Source organism: Chelonoidis abingdonii, chromosome 25, assembly GCF_003597395.2.
Source record: "Chelonoidis abingdonii isolate Lonesome George chromosome 25, CheloAbing_2.0, whole genome shotgun sequence".
NCBI classification, from domain to species: Eukaryota; Metazoa; Chordata; order Testudines; family Testudinidae; genus Chelonoidis; species Chelonoidis abingdonii.
In genome coordinates this window covers 1,479,990-1,501,434 of record NC_133793.1, presented here as the reverse complement: position 1 = coordinate 1,501,434, position 21,445 = coordinate 1,479,990, and the positions used below count along the sequence as shown (strand labels likewise).

Genomic DNA, 21,445 nt, shown 5'->3' with positions numbered 1-21,445 from the left:
GACTTGTAATTTATAACATTAACCATGAGAGCACATCTCCCCTGGAGCAAGCGACTGCTGCAGGCCTCCCTTAGGACTCACAGACACACAGTAGTTGGACCAGTTTAACATAAATCAGTTAAAAAGCCAGTGTAGTAAAACTGGTGCAAACCCCTGTGTGGATGCTCTTACATCAGTTTTAAACTGGAGATATCAGTTGACTTGCTCCTGCACACTTCCTGATACTGCTGAAGTGATCTGAGAGTGTCCACACATCAGTTTAAAACGCACTGTTAGTTAAACTGGAGCAACTCTGTGCAGAGAGATGGCTGTAAAGCAATAACCAACTCCAGCTGAGTCAAACAAGAGCCCCTTTCATGCCACGCTGACTTCCACCAAAATAACTAACTGGGTTTTAAGTCACCCTCCTTTGTTATTTCCATTCAAGTCTGTGTGCAGAGCAGGCCTCGGCCCCTGAGAGATGCAGCCTCAGCAGCTGAGCCAACCTGGGCTCAGCTGTTAACCGCCCCTTGAGAGGCAGGGTAAGTACTGCTGAGTCAGGCTCGCAGGTGGGCCCAATTGACTTTCACCAGTCTCTAAAAAGGGTGCGGCCTGGCTCATTGGGCTTGAGACAAGCAGAAGGTTTTTGCAGGAAGGGCTGAGGGTGAGCTAGAGTCTCTGGGATCTGCCAATCTCAGGCAGGAAGTTTAGGTTGAAATGTTCTTATGGCTTTGAGTTACCAGCACAGCCCATCCCTGGAAAGCTTGGCCACTAGCTCAGAGTCTATGTGCTTTGTTAAAGAGGGGGCAGGGGCTTGGCCCATTCATAATTCCTGGTGGAGCTGAGGCTGGAGCGGAAACTCCCTTTTTCAGTTTCCTGGATGCAGGCGCCAGCCCTCAGTGCAGTGAATTTTCCTGATTCACCTGCAGCCCCTGTTGCTATTCTACTCCATGCACCTGCCTCTGTTCTCTTCCACACGCTCTGTAGCCACTGCAGGCTCTTGCTGGCCTAGAAGCTGCAGATTTCTTAACGGAAATCTGGAACAGGGCTGCAGGTTGTTACAAACCCAGAGCCCAGTAGTTCTCCCTTGAGCTACGAGCTGGGGGCCAGCTTTGGGGGAACATGAGATCATCGTGTTCTGTACAGTCAGAGGAACCAGTTCCTGCTCTGAGCTCAGTAAGGGATGGGGGCACTGTCAGTCCAGCCAGTAGAAAAAGCTGGGTGCAGAGGAAGCAAACTTCGAAATGTTCCCTATCTGACAGCCAGACAAAGGGACGTATCTTTCCAGCCAGGTTCCTTGTGGGATTTGTTAGGCACTGACCTGGAAAGACACAAACAGCCCCAGCCCCAACCCCTGCCCTGAGGAGCTTATGCAGTCAGGGACTGAGCAACATGTCAAAGCGTTACCTTATGCTTTGGGCATGGTAACAATCCCACGCTACCACCCTTTTCTGCACTGCTTACCCTGAGCCAGCAGGTCCTCCCCTGTCCTTTGGGTGCCTGCGAACACCAGGGGCATGTTATGCACAGACACTGACATTCTGCATTGCGAGAGGGAGTCAGAGAAGAAAAGCATTTCATACATACTTCGTCTTTGCCTCTTGCCCTTCACCACCTTGCTGCTGCCTGTCAGATCCATCAAGCTTAGAAAAACCACCACCAGAAACAGTCCAAGCTGCATAGTAACTCCCAGTGCCTAGACTGCAGGATGATCGAGAGTCCGTTCCACAGCGCGGTATCTGGCTTTGCTCCTGCTAGTGTGTCTTGGGCTGGATCAGAAGTGAAAGTCTGTACACGATGCCTGGTACCGGACCATATCCGCACACCATAATATCAGCCACAGAAAACTTAGGTAGTAGGTAACATGAGTCTACCTTCAACCCCATAAGGAGCACAGGAGTGTGGATCTAGTCCCATCTGGGGGCTCCCATGCCATGAACGTTAGCTGCTTGTAGCTTCCAAACGCACACCCACACAAACTGGAAGGGAAAAGGAACAGATTAACCTTATGGAATAATAAATGTTATTTTACGTCTTGTGCATAAACTGCTCAGTGGGATGCTGCAAGAATTAATATACAAGTGCAGGATGAAATAGCAGGCCGGGAGGAATAACAACATCACAGAGCCCTGGAAGGGCAGAAAGTGGGTGGGGGGGCAGGCAGCAGATCTGCAGGGAGGAGATTGACAGGTAAAATTACTTCACAGACATATCTGGAAGTTCCTGTTTGCTTAAAAACTAATAGCAACCTATTTCCTTTGAGAAAGTTAATATGAACGAGTGTAGTTTTTACATTGACTAAGGGATGGCCTATTTTGAGCTAGAATGTACTTAAAGTGCTGCCAATCCCGATCACTGCTCATCTGATAGCGACCAGCTTGTAGGTGAGGCTCTTGTAGGCTGCCAGTTTCAGAGATGTCTCCAGTCAAGTGGGCCTCATTGAATGTCTAGTGACTTGATGTGGGCAAGTAGCTATTGATGTGATTGTAGCTACTGAGATTTCATGCTGTGCGTAGGGACAGTGCTGCTCATCCTCCCTCACACAGACTAGGTATGATTGTCCCAGGTCAGAACCACAAGCCAAAATTTCCTGTACAACAAAATTAAAAAAAACCTGGAAACAGCAAAATGACTCTTCTGGCATGTGTCAGTCAGCTTTACCCAGGACAAGGCACAGGGCCCATGTTTTCCCAGCCTTAAAACATTGTCATTACCTGGAAAGTGTCCTAGATCATCCATTTTTTATAAATCGAAAATAATTGATAAATTCACCAAACCATGTGTGGGAGTTGTCATTTTAGGGCTGTCTCTTGCCTTCGCTCTGCTGGTACTGCAGATCCAGCCAGCAGAGGAAGCCCAAGTTAATGAACAAAAACTATCCTCACAGCTGTGCTGACATCACTGCAATGAACAGTGATGTACCAGTCGCGAAGCAATGGTAGCATATGCGTGTGGACAAACTGGGGCAAGAGCAACTCCGACAAAAAGCAAATTGTTCTGTGCCATTGTTCTAGGGGGGGTAAAGAGAAATGAGAGAAAATGTCTGTGTGTAGGGTGACCAGATGTCCCGATTTTATAGGGACAGTCCCAATTTTTGGGTCTTTTTCTTATATAGGCTCCTATTACCCCCATCCCCTGTCCCGATTTTTCACACTTGCTGTCTGGTCACCCTAGCTGTGTGTGTGACAATGTCCCTATAGGAGAAAAGGGTGCCAGCAATGTCTGTAATAGGGGATTGGAAGTCAGGGCCCCTGGGTTCTCATCTGCCTCTGCAACTCATTTGCTGTGTAACCTCTGAACAAGTCTCTTACTTCTTTGTGCCCCATTTCTTCTATCTGTAAAATGGACTTAATATATTAGTATTTGTATTACAGTGATGCTCAGCTAAGTATAGGCTTCCCTTTAGCTACTGCTGCGCACACGTGTTGTAAGTGGCAGCCCCTACCCCAAAGACCTGCTGGAAAGGTGTAACGAGTGGGATTCCGCAGGGGTCTGTTTTGGGACCGGCTCTGTTCAATATCTTCATCGACGACTTAGACGTTGGCATAGAAAGTACGCTTATTAAGTTTGCAGACGATACCAAACTGGGAGGGATTGCAACTGCTTTGGAGGACAGGGTCATAATTCAAAATGATCTGGACAAATTGGAGAAATGGTCTGAGGTAAACAGGATGAAGTTTTACAAAGACAAATGCAAAGTGCTCCACTTAGGAAGGAACAATCAGTTTCATACGTACAGAATGGGAAGAGACTGTCTAGGAAGGAGTACGGCAGAAAGAGATCTAGGGGTCATAGTGGACCACAAGCTAAATATGAGTCAACAGTGTGATGCTGTTGCAAAAAAAGCAAACGTGATTCTGGGATGCATTAACAGGTATGTTGTAAACAAGACACGAGAAGTCATTCTTCCGCTCTACTCTGCGCTGGTTAGGCCTCAACCGGAGTACTGTGTCCAGTTCTGGGCACTGCATTTCAAGAAAGATGTGGAGAAATTGGAGAGGGTCCAGAGAAGAGCAACAAGAATGATTAAAGGGCTAGAGAATATGACCTATGAAGGAAGGCTGAAAGAATTGGGTTTGTTTAGTTTGGAAAAGAGAAGACTGAGAGGGGACATGATAGCAGTTTTCAGGTATCTAAAAGGGTGTCATAAGTAAGAGGGAGAAAACTTGTTCACCTTAGCCTCTAAGGATAGAACAAGAAGCAATGGACTTAAACTGCAGCAAGGGAGGTTTAGGTTAGACATTAGGGAAAAGTTCCTAATTGTCAGGGTGGTTAAACATTGGAATAAATTGCCTAGGGAGGCTGTGGAATCTCCATCTCTGGAGATATTTAAGAGTAGGTTAGATAAATGTCCATCAGGGATGGTCTAGTCAGTATTTGGTCCTGCCATGAGGGCAGGGGACTGGACCTCTCGAGGTCTCTTCCAGCCCTACAATCTATGAATCTATTCCTGCCCTCCAGATAAATGACTAATTGCGCATTGAATCTTGTTAAGTTTCTAGTCTCAGTGGCATCCTGTGACAGCAAATTCCATGGTCTAACTGAAGATCTGGATGACCCTTGAATAAAAGATGTTGAAAAAAAGCAACATGTTTTCATGATAAAAGCAGCTTTCTGCCAGCTCTAGCATGGACACTTCCCAGACTGAGCAATGACGGATAAAAGGGGGAAGCTTCGGGATATGAGGTGTGATCAACAGCTACAGAGTTTGCAAACAAACCTAGCAACCTTACAGAACTGGCAGTGTTGGCCTGGACTCCAGAATATGCACACTGCCCAGACAGTGCAGCCAAGGGAACAATGTGCTGCTTCGCTTTGGAAATGATCGAGGAGGTGATTTTTCTGTGTATTGTGTGTCTGGGAGGAAGTGAGACATCCCGGCTAAATAGAAAGCTCTGACACAGCTGTTCTGGGTGCAGCTGGCAATGCAAAACCCCACCAACTGCTGCCATTGTGTGGGAATAAAGGGGACAACATTCACACGGTGAGGTCAAATGAAACGGAAAATGATTTTAATCCCTTTAAAATAATTCTGCATCGCTGATGCTCCCAGAGCCAGTCTAGATGGGTCTGGAACTCAGTGGGGGATGCAGTAAGACCCCCACTTAGCTGGAAATGGGCTTGTGCTGATTCTAAACCGCTAGGAGCATGGCACAGAGTCCCCCTCCCCCATGGTACCAGGATCTCTCACACGCTGAGGGGAACAGGGCTTTCGGCAGAGTTTGTACACTAGGAGCCCAGGTGCTTGGCTGGCGTAAATTGGTGCAGCTCCATTGGCTTCAGTGGAGCCATGGTCATTTGCACCAGCTGTGTATCTGGCTGTCCGCCTCCCAAATGAGTCTGCAAACAGTTCAAGCCAAGTGCCATGCTGCTAATCTCAGCTATGCAGCAATCTGCCAGTGCCTCCTACAGTTCAGCATGGCAGCCACTCCTTCCCTCAGCAGGTCAGCAGCCAGCGAGCTGTTTACAACGCTCAGACTTTGGCTTCAGACCAGCACTTGCAAACGCAGCTTCGAATCCCACTAGCATGCAGGTACCAACCAGCGACAGCCGGCCAGGGGAAGAGGGCTGGACAGATTTTGCAAACCCATGCAGGCATTACCAACAGGAGGGGGTCACCTTCTGGTTCCTCACCCCAGGGACTTCTCCTGGGAAGCTGTCCTGGCTTGGAGACACACTGGCTGATAAAGAGGATTCTGATGGTCATTCCTGTCACTGCCCCCCGGCCCATCACCACAGTAGCCAAGAGCTTAGAGAAACTATATCTCCACTGCACTCCTCTGGACATTAAACCCACTACTTTAAAGTATCACTTCTTGTGCAATCCCACTCCTGTTACCCCAGGCTGACTTTGGCGTGCAGAGAAACACCAGCCCTGCTAGTTCCTCTAGGCCAGCCCAGTGCATTTCCTAGTCTTCTGTCTCAGCTACTGTCCAATGTCCCAGCCCAGGCAATGAGGTTTTCGTCCACGATCTTGAGAGCTGAGCCAAAGCCCAGTGCAGTTGGTGGAAGTGCCTCAGGGCCTTCGAGAACAATTCTGGGCCCGCTAAAGTCCTTTCCCCACCTCTCACTCCCTGTGGCTTAGCCCGCCTCCAGCTGGAAGGAACGGATCCACTTTTATGCAGCAGCTGAGGGTGAGAATGTGCCTCAGGGCCAGTGCTGGGGAATATTCAACTCCACTGCTGACCACAGGCCCCATGGCCAAGAGGAATTCTGGGCTAGCTGCTCCAGGCACTCAGCATGAGAGGAAGGAAAGAGGTCTCTGGCGATGCCCAGGATGGGGGAGATCCCCCTCGGCAGAGGGCCAGTGCAGGGCCACCACTGAAATCTGCACAGAGGAGCTGGATTCGAGAAATCCCCTGCTCCTCCCCTGCTCTGATAGTGTAACAACTCTGAGCACTGGTTGGCACCAGGATTTGAACCCAGGACCAAACTACAGGCCTCTAGCACTTGAGCTGAAGGAGTAAATCCTGTTAGCTGGTGGCAGTAATAGACCATCATCCTCTAATGGACCAGCCGCTGGAGGGGGACATGACCCCTATCTTGCCCATGTGTTGCGACAGCACATCCCCAATTGAGGTGTTCATGCTAAAATGGAAAGCTAAGGGCTGCTTTGATTGCAGAACGGTGCTGAGGCCTGTAAACTATTTCTCACACACTGGGCAAAGGGTCATTGCCATCCTCCTATCCCCGTGACTTTGAGCTTCCCCACAACCCTGCTATGGCCCCCCGAAAGCTGCCCTGGCAGGAGCACAGCACTTCCCATGTGCTTGTCGTTAGATCCTGCAGCAGCATCGGGGGCAGGCTTCAAATAAATAGTCACTCGGGTAAACACCAACTTGTGCTGTGCTTTGAAGGCTGTTTGCTGCAGGCTGCTTTATAAACATTGTCAATGCTTCAGTGAGGCCGAGGAGTGTTTCCCAATGTGGGGAAGTGTGCAGGGGAGGCCTGACCCTTGGGCAGCGCTAGCCCCTTCCCCCTGGCCCAGACTGACACACACACGAAGAGAGGGTGTGCACGGTCACATGGCGCAGCATGGACATCCAGCTCTGGAGCAGAAACATTTTGCAGAGGAGGATTGTGGCTGAGTTTGGGCCCTTCTGCAGCAAAGTCCACATCTTATACACTTGTCCTAATCTGCAATCACCTTCCCAGCTGCCGGGGGGTGAGCAGCAGCCAGCAGCTCCCAACACCTGCAGCCAGGCGCTTCCCATGCCCAGAGCTTTGGACTGGTCCCAGTGTTATCACTTTACTCCATGGGGCCCAGGCAAGGTTCACAGAGCTCATTGGAGAGGCAGAGTTTGCCCTGGATTTGGGCCTACCTAGTGCCCCACCTCCCTGAGCTCTGCTCTCACCAGAGGGAGTCACTGAGGCGCCATGGGAGGGAAGCAGAGCTAGCAAAGGCAGCAAAAAGCATTCTCCTCTAAACAAGTGTCTGGGGCTCCAGGACAGGATCCCGTCTGCCACAGGCGCTTCTGGGGAGCCTCCACCTGTGACACAGTGAGGCCAAGAGCATGCTACAGGGAGGTGGGGGGGACGTAGTCTTCTCTGGACACACACGGCAGGGTTTGCACTGGAGCAACAGGCAGCCAGGCTCTTATCACAAACTAGACAACACTGACTTGTGAATAGGGCACAAGATTGCCTGACAGTTACAACTGCTTCGTGTTTGTGACTAAAGCTAGATGGCATTGAGTGCAGGGAGCATTTCTGGTCCAATTCCTCGACATCTGCACTAGCTTCCAGCTGCAATTCTGTGTGTTGCCTTTGATCTAGAAAGCCTTGTGTGGCTTGGGACTGCATGTGAAGCCCAGCAGTTTCCCCACATGCACCCTGCTGCTGAGGAGTTCATGGTAACATCTGCAGGCCAGAGACAGGGAATTCACAGAGAGGGGAGAGGACTGGACTCTGGGATGCATTTCCCTTGCTGCTCCAACACACTCTGAGATACAGGAGAAAAGGGAAATGTAGTTTCCAAAACTCACTCTCAGACTGGACCAGAGTGGAGGATTTGCAAAAAACAATAAATCTGGCATGTCCTGCCTTCTTCTCCCCCTGCAGATGGGGTCCAATTCTCCCAAAGGAAATCCTGGTGCAAAATCAGTCACCGAACAATTTCTGCAGACCATTCTCGGCCCACAAGCCATTCATTGCAGTGATTAATTTGTGACAGGTCAGAGTCCCAGCACCTCTGGGCCTGGCAGTTCAGAGACCCAGCATGTCTGGGCTTGCCATATCAGTTATGACAGTAAAACAATTGCTTGAGCCCTGGCATCTCTTTCATTACAAATAAAACACTGGTTCATTGCATGCGTTCAGTATTTGAAATTCCAGCACCATTCCTTTTGATTGGACACACTGGTCACATGGTAGCTTTCCCTTTGCTGATTATAGCAGGTTTCTGGTTCAAATAGTCATGATTATGAATTCAAAATTGGCTTCTGAGAACACTCTCCAGTCTTTCTGCAGAATTCACTGTCTAGGCAAACATTTCCAGCTGTAAACACAGCTGCTAGAACTTTTGCAGAGAGCTCCCCGCACACAGAGGGCCAGCATCATGTCTGTGCACCACTTACATCCCACTTAAACCCTCCATTTGGGGCTTCTACCGTGCAAAGGCCTTGGAGTTTCATCTGGAAAGCAACCTCAGAGGGTGCCAACATACTTGAAGCAAATTCCTTTCATTTTCCATGTTCTACCCCAGACAAAACCTCAGAAGCCAGGGCTGGCTGCTGGCCCAGCAGAGCAAGTGAGTTTGTGTCCTGGCTAGAGATGGGGCATGCTGAGATATTTAGCTAAAATTTAGCTTTGCTGCAGACACTTCTGAGATTTTAAAGCTAGAAGGGGGCTAGTCTGACCTCCTGTGTAACTGCATCTCAAATACACAGGAGAAGTCAGAAACAACAGATTCCAGTGTTCCCCGAACGCTCCAGCCTAAACTCTTGAGGTGCTTTCATTGGTCACACAGAGAAAGGGGAAAGTGAATGGATGGGGCAGGAGAACCTGTTTCCAGCTCTTCCTCCCAGTCTTGCGCCATGAAATATGATTCTTCAAGCTATTGGAGACATCAGTCAAGCTCAGGTTGCTGCAAACTATTCCCAGTCTAAATATTAGCAGGGTGGTAAGAGATTTATTCCGTTATCCCATCAGTGGAGAGAATTTAGGGTAACCTGAATTGCTCTGTGTTCATTTGTGGAGAAACTTGTCCTAGCATCCAAGATGACAGCAAGCCTTCTTGTTTGCAATTCTGTCAGGATAAATTGGTACTTGGGAGCCCCATTCAAACCAAAAAATGTAAACCATCTGGATAATTCACCATTAGCCTCCTCCACCTGAGGTGAGATAGACCAACATGATCTGCCTGGAAGATTGCAGAAAAAATCCATAATAACCAAATTGCTGATATATTGCTCCTTGCTAAACATATCCAGCTATCCGTAATGTAAACGGGCTCTCCTGAGGTTTACTGAGTCGGGGAGAGAAGGACCAGATGCTTGTGTGAGGACTGGAGACAGGACAAAGGAGATAATATTCCAATGGCAGCAGCATATGACCCCCTGTGAAGTCCCACCAGCTTGCAAGTGTCACGGAGTCACCGGGCTATGCTCTGGAACTGCTCCCCACCAAGCCAGTCAGGACTTTGGGGAGCCTCCTGTCCCTTGGAGCAGACTTGTTCAGGGCAAGAAGCTCACACGTCTTCACCTCCTGGGTCTCTCCTTGGAGCATTCAGCATCCTCTGTCCCTCTGTGCACTTCCCACAGCGAGCCCGCCCCAGTGGGGTCCTGGGGAAGCCACAGGGTCCTGCACTCCCACTTTGCAGTCAGACATTGACTCTCAGCCAGCCAGTAACACAGAGGTTTAATCGATGACAGGAACAGAGTCTAAAAGAGAGCTTGTAGATACACCGGACCCCGGCCGGGTCCATCTGGGGCAATAGCCAGACCCCACGTCTGTACTTCACTCCTCATCCCCAGCCAGCTCCAGACTACAACACCGCCTCCAGCCCCTCCTCTGCTCAGCCCCTTTCCTGGACCAGGAGCGTCACTGATCTCTTTGCCAACACCTTCAGCTGGCACCTTTGCAGAGAAGGGGCCCAGGCCATCAGTTGCTAGGAGACAGAGTGCCAGGCATTTAGGTGCACTGGCCCCTTCCTCTGCAGCAATCACACACCCTTATTCCATCACCTAGATATTAAGAACTGCATAGGGGACACTGAGGCACCAACACAGTATTCAGAGAAAACATTAAGAACATTCCCAGTTCATCACAGCAAGCACAAACCCTGCCTGCGGGATACATGATAAGAATGTTTGGGGGAGGGGAAGCTGGCATCAGGGCTTGGAGCTGGGTGAATAATCTTCTCATTTGTAATGCACAATTTATCTGATGAATTTCACAGTGTTAGCTCTTTGCACAAAGGGCAGATTTCTGGAATTTAGTCATTCTTCCGAGTTATTTCCCAAATGGTTTCACTGCCGCTTTGCTGCAGGAATTCAAAAGATGAGCTGTTTTGATTGGGTGTGTAGGTGACACAGTATGGCTCTTTCCCGTCTGCACTGCTATAATGCTTGCGGTCAGGTTTGCAGCATAAATACTCACCACTACATATTCAGAATTTGTTTTCCACTAATATTTTGCAACATTGATTTAAAATTCACTGTTCCGGTGAAAATTCTTGCCTGAACAGCTCAGTGGCTGGCTGGGACATTTGTAGAAAGGGGACACAGTCCAGGAAAATCAAATGACTATTTGCTAGAAACAACGTGTGAAATTCATCCCATGCAGAGAAGGGGCAGCATGAGGCACGTCAGACACATGATAGAGCCGACACCACCCTAGAGCACCAGCCTGCGGAGTGCCCTTTGCTCACTCTCTACAGCATCCCAGGCTTTGGGGTTTGAAGTGGGGTGTGGGCCCAGGGTCGGCCCCTCTCCAAGTATTCATTTGACTTTTGTTTTTAAAACAAATGTGCTTTGGCCATCGCTACTCCCCCTCACCCCCAGCACTGCACAGTTTGCCAGGTGCATGATGGGGTTTTCTGCTCTTCCTTTGGCGTTAGGCACTGCACTGGGGAAGGCTAGAGGCAGGCACCAGACTAGAGAGGCCTGCATGGTGAATCCTAGGTTCCTAAGGCCTCCTCTACACTTAAACTTGCACCAAAGTAACCAGGCCAGGCTGTAGCAGGCTAATGCCTTGGGAGGTGTTTGCTTTACCATGTGTCTGATAGGACCCTCCACTTTGTGGTCTCGGTCCTGTTTACTTTGCACCTTTCTCAGGCCTGCTTGCATTGCTAGCCCCCTGGTCCTGACAGCTGGTCAGCCTATTGGAGTAGATCAAACCCACTTCAGCATGTTCAGATGAGCTGTCGCCCGTTGCCTGACACGCCCAGATCAGGGTTGCAGGGGAGAATGAGTTCTGATGGGCAGTCAGGCAGGTAGGTTGAAGACAGACACTGATGGAGCTTTCTGCATCATACTGGGTTAAATCCCCGGTTCAGAGCCATGGCAAAAGACTGCAGCATGTCTCACAAGTGTCCCAGAGGACAAACCACCAGGGCCCTCTGCTCCCAGCCTTGTGCACAGGCGCAGGCAGGATTTGTGCTGTCGTCCTGGTTTGGCAGTGCGGTGCCTCACTCACTGTGCGCAGCTGTGAATGACTCACAAGCCGCTAGGCAGGGGACAGCCTGGTCCATCATTTTCATCCTAAATTTGCCTCCATCCTCTATAGCACCAGTGTCTGTGTCTCCACTTGTGAAGTATTTAGATTGGATGCCTCAGACCGTGCTATTAGCCCATCAGGCTTCAGATTGTGAGCCCCCCTAGGGCAGGCACTGGCTTTTCTGTTTCTTTTTACAGCCACTATTACAGTGGGGTCCTGAAGTATGAGTAGGGCCTGGACGTGCTACTGTCAGATACACAGTGGGCCATAATAATAATTAATGAGGCAGGTGGTCCTACGCCTGCAATGCAAAGAACGACACACTTTCCCATGAGACAGACATGGGTATTATGGGACACGTGGCCCCCATCCCATGATCCAGACCCACGCTGCAAACCTCGCACAGAAAGTGAGAAGTAGCATGGGATTTGCTGATGAAGCATTGTCTTCTTTTGACAGGCTGGCAGCTCTCCCTGGTACAGAACAGCCATTGGTCCCTGCCCACAGCCAGCCAGCATCAAGGCACCACGTCTTGCACAAGCTCTTGGCACATAATAGAATCAAGAATCTAAACACTTGGGAAGGGGATGGGTCTGCAGCTCATGGCTAGATTAGAGCAACACTGTGCCTGCGCTGAGTCCTGCACCCCTAGCAGCTGTGCGGTTGGATACCGGGAGAGCAGCATTGCCTACACAGTCATTCCGGCTCAAGAAAGCAGATTTTTCGTTCTTATTTTTATGATGCTTGTTGTCTAATGTTGGCTCTACCCGTCCCCTGCTACAGAACTACAGTAGCAGCCCTGTTCTATCCGACATGATTTTCCAGCCACCTGGAGGCCAAGCAATAGAGTGAACTCGAGCCAGTTAGCCCAGCCCCATGGTCAGGGAACTATTTACATTACTGCAGGAGTAGCCCTCGGAGTCAGAGCCTCGTGGCCCAGGCACTGGCAGTTCTGCTCAGAGACTAGAGCTTTCCCCTCTTTGCATGTCACATGCCAAACCCTCTGTGATGCAGCCACTGTCACCTTCTGCGGGCATTAGAAGTGACAGCTCAGTAACCCAGAAATGATACAAGAACACTGCATCTCTGGGAACTTCACAGCTCTGTTAGTGTCTGTTCTGGGGCCAGACTTTTTATGACCTCCATTCCAGATGGTATGAATCCATTTGTAAACAAAAGTAGTTGCCGTAGGTTACAGAGAACTAACTGCTGGCTGTGCAGCATCTGCCACTCAGGGTCTGTCTGTCTCAGAGGCCCCCTGTCTTCTGCCATCCCTGGCACCCACTCCTTGCTACAGAACTGTGCACCTGGTTGTGAAGGACACTTTCCAAACATGGACCAAGTGTCAGAGGAGATGGTGGTACCTGCCTGAGTCTGCAGACTGCCTGAAACACTGGGCCAAATACTCCACTGGTGTAAACTGGCCCATCTTCAAAAGTGCCTCCTCCTACTTTCAGCTTGCTAGGAAATTCTCCTCTGCTCCCACCCACATGTTTGTCAGGTTCCAGTAACTGACAGCACGTGAGACTGATGGCTTACAGACACGGGGCCACTTGACTGTGCACAGACTCTTGACCGCCCAGGTTCAAGAAAGATGAATTCAGACTGGAACTGGTGCAGAGACGGGCTACGGGGCTGATCAGTGGAATGAAGAGCCTGTCTTTGAGAGGAGACTGGAAGAGCTCGGCTTGTTTAGTCTAACACAGAGAAGGCTGAGAGGGGATCTGACTGCTATAAATACATTGGGGATAAATACCAGGGAGAGTGAAGAGCTATTAAAGCTACAGGACAATGCTGGCACAGAACAAATGGGAATAAACTGGCCATGAACAAATTCAGGCTGGAAATTAGAAGGTTTCTAACCACCAGAGTGGTGGAGGTTCTGGAACAGCCTCCGAGCAGGAGTTAGGGGGGCAAACAACAATTAATTTTAAGAGAGAACTGGACAAATGTATGCATGTGATTGTATGACAGGTTGCTTGTGACGGTGGGGACCAGGACTCAACAGTCCTGGAGCTCACAGTTTATATCTTATGTTCCTAAAAGCTCATGCTTCAGGGTTTCAGGTAGCCTGCTGCAGGGGTCAGGAAGAGATATCCCACCCGTCCCCTCCCCCAGTGTATTCTGGGTTTTTCTTTTAACTCCTTTTTCTGATGCATTGGGGTGGCCATGGCTAGAGATGGCACTGAGCGTTCTCCCTCTCAGGTGCTTGCCTGGCTGGTTCTTGCTCACATGCTCAAGGTCTCACTGACTGCCACACGTTGGCAGTGACCTGGGGTGCTTTTGTGGTTTTTTTTGTTGTTGTTGCCTTTCTCTGCAGCTGGGTGCTGGTTACTTGCCAGGATTACCTGGGTGTCTCTCACGTAATTGTCTCCCTGCCATTGTGGAGGCTTCGTGCTCTGGTGCACTTCAGTCCTTCCCCATCTCTCCTCATGGCACAGAACAGTCCAGTCTCCTGAGGGCTGTGATACTTTGGCCTCATTTCAGTAGTTGGGTTTAGTCTGCGAGCGGAGGCCTGACACATACAGGAGGCCCAAGTAGCTGATCTGGTCCCGTCTGGCCTTAAACTCTATGCTTAGCATAAATGTAGCCCGTTGCATTCCTAGGAACTGGTGTGCTTTACAAGGTTGGGTAGCTTCCATTATCCCCATTTTATGGATGGAGAAACAGAGACATACCAATGGCCACCCAGCAAGTTGGTGGCACAGCTGGAGCTAGAAATCAGGCCTCCTGCATCTCCCACTTCTGCTCCATCTCGCAGCCAGGGCGGCCTTCCCACCCATACTTGGAGATGCTTGTGTGATGCTCCCAGCCACTTACCAGAAGCAGCAAAGCCCAGCTATTACACACTTACAAATCTCGTCGGGAAGGTCAACTAATCATTGGAGAGATTTGGTGTGGACAGGAGAATCTTTTTCTGCCAACGGTGCCTAGTCCTCAGCATTGTTAAATAAACCTACTTCATAAATACAGATTAAAATAAATCTTCAGAAGTTAAACAAAGTGAAACGCCAGCCTTGCACGCAGTGATTCAGCCTGTGTTTATATTACACCAGCTCCACTTTGCTTTGCCTTTCCCTCCCATTAAAAATGTGCAATGAGGTTACTTGGAGACAGTGAGGGGTAGCTGTTAGAAGGTTTGCTTGGAGGGGTGGGCTGAGGCAGGTGATCTGGCTTCTAGTTCTGAAGCTGCCACTGAATTGCTAATTCCCCCTGGACAAGTCACTTTTCCTCTCTGAGCCTCAGTTTCCCCATCTGGAGAACCAGGTGAGTGCTAACACTCGCGCAACGGAAGTGCTTTGAGATGCTCCAGCGAAGAGTGCCACGTATGTTCATCGCTGGATCACTTACACCACCAGAGCGTGCCTGGCATGCCTCCGGCCAGCAAGCATCCATCCACATACACACTCAAAGCCACTTTGTTCTGCTTAATCCCTCAGGCAATAAAAATCAGCGGCGTTAAGTCAATGTCCTAGCCAGAAGGCCTTTATCTGATATTATATTTCAGAGCCAAAGTTCTGCCAAAACCATAAACCATCAAGCTAAGCACTGAAAAAAATAAAAAACCTGGCAGCAGAATTCTCCACAGCATTGTTGAGGTTTGAGTCCTTCCGCCGGCTTCTGCAAAGCATTCACATCAGCTCTGCTGGGAGCCTAGCAACAGGGACTGCGTCTAGAACAGACTCCTGCCTGCCAGAGGTTGCACCTGCCCCTTGGCTACATTACCACGTTGCTTTCACATCCACCCATCATCCTGAGCTGGGCCCCAGAGTCTCTCTCCAGGCTGTATCCTGCAGCTCATGTTGTCACCGCCTATCCGCATTGGGTGGAGATACCATTGCGCTGGTTAGACTGATGAGGAAGTATGCCCTTGTGGTAAAGGGGCTAGACTGGGCCTCAGTACACCTGGATTCAGTCCTTGGTTCTGCCACAGAGTCACCATGTGACCTATTCTTATCTGTGAAAAGGGGGTGATAATACTCTATTTCTTTCACACTTAGTCTGCCTGGTCTATTTAGACTGTAAGCTCTTGAGAGCAGAGACAGTCTCTTCCTAAGTATCTATACAGCCCCTAGTACACAGTATGCCTCTAGGTACAGTACTACTAAAATATTAATTCAAATCATTACTACATGCTCCAGGATCACCTGTGGTGCAACACGGTATAAACCATCACCTAAGGTAGGAAACTTCCTACCCACAGGAGACTCTCATCATCTTCAGTTTGCTTCTATGAAAGACACTCTGTAGCGAAAGAAGCCACCTCCAAGAGCAAACCTGGCAAGTGCAACAGGTGCTAACCCTTACTGGAATCTAAAAGGGAGCCCTGAAGTTCTGGGTGTGGTGACGAGGTCAGGTGTGTGTGTGAGGGAGGGAGAGACACAGCACCTACCTTCCTTCTGCATCTTAGTGTGCCTTCTGGCATCATTATAAATGCACAGGAGGCATCACGTCTGGCACTGCTACATTACATGGGATTGGGAGCAGATTAGGAGTGTGTCTGGGGATTTTGTTTGGGACAGGTCCAATGCAAATGGTCCTTAATTTCCCCCAGTAGTTTTTTGCACTGTAGAACTTTACATTGCATATTTGCAGCAGCATCTGCACAAACTGTCCCTGGGTTCGGTAATGAACTTACAAAATGCAAACTACAGATGAAAAGCAGAGGTCCAGATGAGGGAGAGAAGACTCAGAAGAGGTGTTTCCAGCTGTGTTTTCAGAGCAGACCAAGGTGGGGCTAAATTTGCGGCTGTTCCCTTAGAAGCACCCTCTGAATATTTCTGCTAAACTCAGTCACTGACAGCCAGGGTTGCCTCCCTCACAAATACTTAGCAGAGTTAAAGACAGAGAGACAAGAGAAGAGGCACCTGCCTACACTGCATGAGGACAGAACCCCCCACTCTTCCTCTGAGACCCTCAGAGAACTAGTGCAAAGCTCTAAACAATTCTGAGCAAACTGCCAAAGGCTGCAGGCTGGTCGACTCACAAACGTGCACGTCTTTGGTTAAACTGCTGCAAGCTCCTGTTCTTTCAGTTTAAGAGCATCCACACAGCAGTTTCCATCCGTTTAATTAAATTGTTTTAAATTCACACCAAGCCTCCATGGCTTAGACCAAGTGTCCATTCGGAGCATTTGCCAGTAGAGCAACATACCTAGTGTGGACACCACTTATACTCCAGAACTGCCCCTTTGCTGGTATAGCTTATTCCACCCCCTGTGCAAAATAAACAAAAAACGCAGTTTTGCTGCATTAGGTGTCTGCATTAGGGCCTTTTGGTAGCACAGCTGTGCTGGTTAAAACTCACCTCTCCTCATACTGCTGACCAACAGAGCTGCCAGGGCTGGCCAAAGTTTGCAGTAGAGATGTGCCCTGAGAGACGCCAGCTGTGTCAAAAGCTGCTGTGCTAATCGCTCTGTGCAAAAGAGGATGAAACACAGGGGCTCAGAATCCCAGGGCATCATGCAGCCCTGTCTGTGCAGAGAATAAAGCCCCACGCAAAGCGAGCATCTGCTAAACACAAGATTCCTAAAAGGATTCCCAGCACTCTTGCCATCCTGTCTAAATGTCACGCAGGCTTCAAAATCTGAACCCTGCAGAGCCCCAGAGTCCTGCACGGCCCCTCGGAAGCAGATTAAAAAACAAGACTGGGAAAAATCAAGAGAGACCCCAGCTTTGTTTGGGACAGGACAAGGAGGTTGGGTGGTGGAGGTCTTGTGCTTTCCCTGATCAAGGCGTTCCAGCAAGTTTAGCTGTGAACTAATTTGCAGTCTATCTTCTTGGTGGGATTCTACTGCTGCCACTTGAACAGAGAGACTCAGGGGACTAGGCTGCAGGTGGGTCAGGGACCAGAGAGATGCAGGGAGGACTCCAGCAGCACAAGCCTGGGGTGTGCCGCCGGGCTGCCCCCAAAACCTGGCACTGCTCAGCAGCTCACACAACCAGCCAGGGTTGGTCTGTAATGCAAGGCTTTCTCCAGCAGACACAGGACAAGTCTGGCATGTAAAAGCAACTTGGGGAAGCTAAAATCAGAAGGTGTAATCCCAGGAGCTGTCAGCTGGGGCTGTCTGAACCAGGGATACTTGACAAAACCTGATTATTTTTCTGTGTGTTTCTACTACAGGATTCCCCTTAACCATACCCCAAAGGAGGGCATCTCTTCGGGTCAGGGCTGTCTCCAGATCCCCAGCTGAGAGCAGGGAGTTGAGCTGGGAGTAGACTTGGCATGGGAGAACCTTGCCCTTCTCAAGATTTTCCTCTCTTTGCCCCATCCCTGCTTTCTCCCTGTCTGGTGTTCCTTTTACACTTCCAGCGGTGTGTGCAGGGGCGGCTCCAAGCACCAGCGCTCCAAGCACGTGCCTGGGGAGGCAAGCCACAGGGGAAGCTCTGCCGGTCACCGCTAGGGCGGCAGGCAGGGTGCCTTCGGCAGTTTGCCTGCAGAGGGTCCACTGGTCCCGCGGCTTCAGTGGACCTCCCGCAGGCGTGCCTGCAGAGGGTCTGCAGCTTCGGTGGACCAGTGACCCTCCGTGCTTCGGGCAGCAAAATGTCTAGAGCCGCCCCTGGGTGTGTGTATGTGTGTGTGGGAGCTGAGGTCTATCTGAGTGCAAATCTGTGCAGCCTTTTACATGCACTGATATTTGACACAGAGGCAGGTGTTAGCCCAGGCTGGAGAAGAGGCAGGTTCAGGTCCCTGCTCTGCCGCAGACATCCGATGTGAGTTTGGGCAAATCCCTGTCTCTCTGTGGCTCCCTTTCCCTATCTGTACAATGGTGAGGATAGCCCGGCGCTGCTTCACCAGGGGTGCTGAGGATAGACCTGGTAAATATTCCGACATGCTCAGATGCTATGGTGCCAGATCCCAGATAAATACCTTAAACTGACCAAAATAATGGGAACCACCCAGGAACCTTCATCTCTCAGTGCAAGCTGGCTATCTCTCAGGGGTCTCAGCTGTCAACAGCCCCACCCCAGGCACCTGTTGGGAGTTGTCCCACTGGGTGCATGGATCCCTAGGCAGGGGACAAAGGTTTCTCGCATTGCTCAGCTCTGTGCCCAAAAGTGCTGGGCAGAGAACTCAGTGCCCGCAGAGCCTGCCTCTGCTGGCAGGACAGTACTTTACATGCCTACCTCTCCCAAGTGATGCGTCTCCCTAGGGCACTGCTCTCCATCATGAGGGAGGTGCAAAGGACCCCATAGCCCTGACTTTGCAGGAGATAACAGGAATCTGGGACAGAAAGTCCCCAAACTCCCAGCGTTCTGCCCTCTCCCAGCTATAGGCAAATGGCACCAAGAGCCCTTTGTGCCCTGATGTGCTCCCCACAGAGCAGCTGTTTTTCTCCACACTCCGACCTTTCGTTAAACAAAGCAAACCCAAACATCAGCCGCCAGCCCCTCTGGTTGTGGGAACAGCCCCTAGTGCGGAGCCCAGTGCCCCATTATCCCACCGGTTTGACAGCCAAACAGGGAGACAGCAGCACTTCCCAGCGGGTGAACTCCTCCTGCACATCAGCAAGGATGTTAACTCGGATGTCTAATTACTACTAGCATCACTTGTAATTGTTTCCACGCTGCTACCCCTGTGAGAAACAGCCAATCAACACACTTACCGTGTGCTGTGCAGGTACCTGCTATGCACAGATGGCCTCTTCGTTTGCAAGGAGGCTGAATTATCATTGGCAATTTAAATATGCAAATAGTTTCCTACTCAGTTAGCTATCCTCCACCCCAAACCCCACTTTGCCTCCAGCATTTATAATGGTGTTAAAAATATTAAAAAGTGTTTTTAGTGTATAAGGGGGGGTCGCACTCAGAGGCTTGATGTGTGAAAGGGGTCACCAGTACAGAAGTCTGAGAACCCCTGTCCAAATACATATTTCTGAATAACTCTCCTTGTGTCCTACACTAAGATCTGGCATGTAACATACAAGCAGAGAACAGAAATAACCCACCTTCCCCGTAACAGTTCTCCCAGCTTGGTGGTTGGGGCATTGAGGAAATCCTCACAGAGTTTGCTGTAATTCTTCACAGCTTTCCATTGTCCTAATTCATTAGCCATATTGTAGGAGGCAAACCCACAAGTCAGAAGCCAACAAGTCTCACACTCCTAGCTAACAGCCTGCATTGCGAAAGCTTAATCTAAACAAACATGCATTGTGAAACCCTTACCTCGGAGTTGTCAGTCACTCATGATGGCTGAAGAGACTCTACTAGTTTCTCAGTTTTAAAATACCGCAAGAACAATCACAAAAATCCTCTGTTCCTCCAGGGAAAGTTACACGCGAGTTTCTGTCGAAAAAAAAGAACATCCCTGCAAGTTCAAGGGGAAATCTGGTGCAACAGGGCTTCTGGGGGTTGTTTGGCTGGTTGGTTTTGAAGCAGATTCCAAATAGCCTCACAAACTCTGCGGAGAGAAACAAACCCTTCTGGGATGTGCAGGATTTCAGCTCGTAAAGATTGCCCAGGCTAGTTTATACTCCATCAGCCCACACTGCTCCCTGTGTATGTGATCATATCAGAGCAATTGGCACATTAATAACGCCTGCTCGCAAGGCCGCAGACTCCATCCCCATTCAAGGAATATGGTTGTGGGTTGTTGTTTTATTTTTTTAAATTATTATCATTACCAGAGTATCCAGCTTTGTAAAAGCATCCAGTGCAAACTCCAGCATGAGGGAATTCCACCCTACTAGTACCACCTCCTAAGACAATATCCAGCCAAAATATTGTGACAGTTGCAAAACCCGGACTGGAGCTCACCAAAGGACCATCCAATGTAACATCCAGAGCCAACAGGGTCTCAGTAAATCCCTGCAGGGTGACATAACATAGGATTCTTTGTAGTCTGTTTTATTTATATGACTGTTAATTTTAATTCATTACTTACATTTCAGTGATAACTGGCATATGAAGTCTTCAGCAGTCACTACCGCATCTGTTAATAAACACAACAAATATTAAAAGCAGCTTGTTACCCTCTCGAGGGGAGATGAGACTAAGTAGATGGGCGTTCAAGCCTAGTTATTTTTCAGTCTGTAACTGTGCTGCAGGAGGAAATATTCACGCTTAGGAAGTTAAAGATTTTCTTAGGAGAACAACCCTGCTATGGCAGGGAGCTGTGCTCTGATACCTGCCGGCCCTGATTCCTAATCTGCACCAGTTGCTGCCTTTCCTCCAGTACTGCCCAGCTGCTTTACCCCCTTGCTTTCCTCTCCTGAACATGGACATGTAGAGAAGGTCAGTGGCTAACCTCTACTTTGCATCAGGAATTAATTCAGACATGTTAGGAAAACACAGGAAGTGCAAGTGATAGAGGAATCCCCGAGATCACAGACAATCAGTTTTCCCACCCGCTGTTTCTGCATTGCCAATGGTCTGCTCCCAGTGTAGCCCATGGTAAATGTCCCCTTGGCTTTGATGGCAGCAGGTCATGCCTAAGGCTGTGCCATGGAGTAATGATGTGTCTCAGTATGACTGGCAGTCACACCATGCTAGGCTGCGTGAGCCCATCAGATCCACAGGGCTGGGGTGTCTGGCCCAGGAATGAGAGGTCTCCACGCACACACAAACTGGAAGCCCTGATAATTTGTGCTCATTAAAATTCTCATATTAGATGTTATCTCCTGGGCCCTGGCCAACTTTCGCATTGGGCAACTGCATTCTGCATCCCTAACATCTCCGTGCCTTTCCCGTCGATACAGAATTCTTCTCCGGTCCCTCTCCAACACTGCGGTGCTGCGCTGCGACACAGACGCTGGGTTCCACCCGGCAAGTGGCTGCGTTTCAGCAGTGGGGAAGTGATCCATCTATCT

The 21,445-nt window shown here is 49.7% G+C and overlaps 1 protein-coding gene across 4 annotated transcripts in view; it reads right to left on the bottom strand.

Moving 5' to 3' along the window:
• RSPO1 (R-spondin 1) overlaps positions 1-20,580 on the bottom strand; it is a 42,712-nt gene extending 22,132 nt beyond the window's left edge. Inside the window, exons 1-3 of one of the 4 annotated variants that reach the window (XM_032796290.2) lie at positions 20,521-20,580; positions 19,803-20,037; positions 1,854-1,958 (exon numbers count right to left, since the gene is read on the bottom strand). In XM_032796290.2, the coding sequence (XP_032652181.1) occupies positions 1,854-1,896 (43 nt within the window). In that variant the 5' untranslated portion in view covers positions 1,897-1,958; positions 19,803-20,037; positions 20,521-20,580. Of the gene's footprint in view, positions 1-1,443; positions 1,480-1,566; positions 1,959-19,802; positions 20,038-20,520 lie in introns of those variants that run through there. The other 3 variants (XM_032796291.2, XM_032796288.2, XM_032796289.2) reach the window with 3 other exon arrangements.
• Between the last annotated feature and the right edge of the window lie 865 nt (positions 20,581-21,445).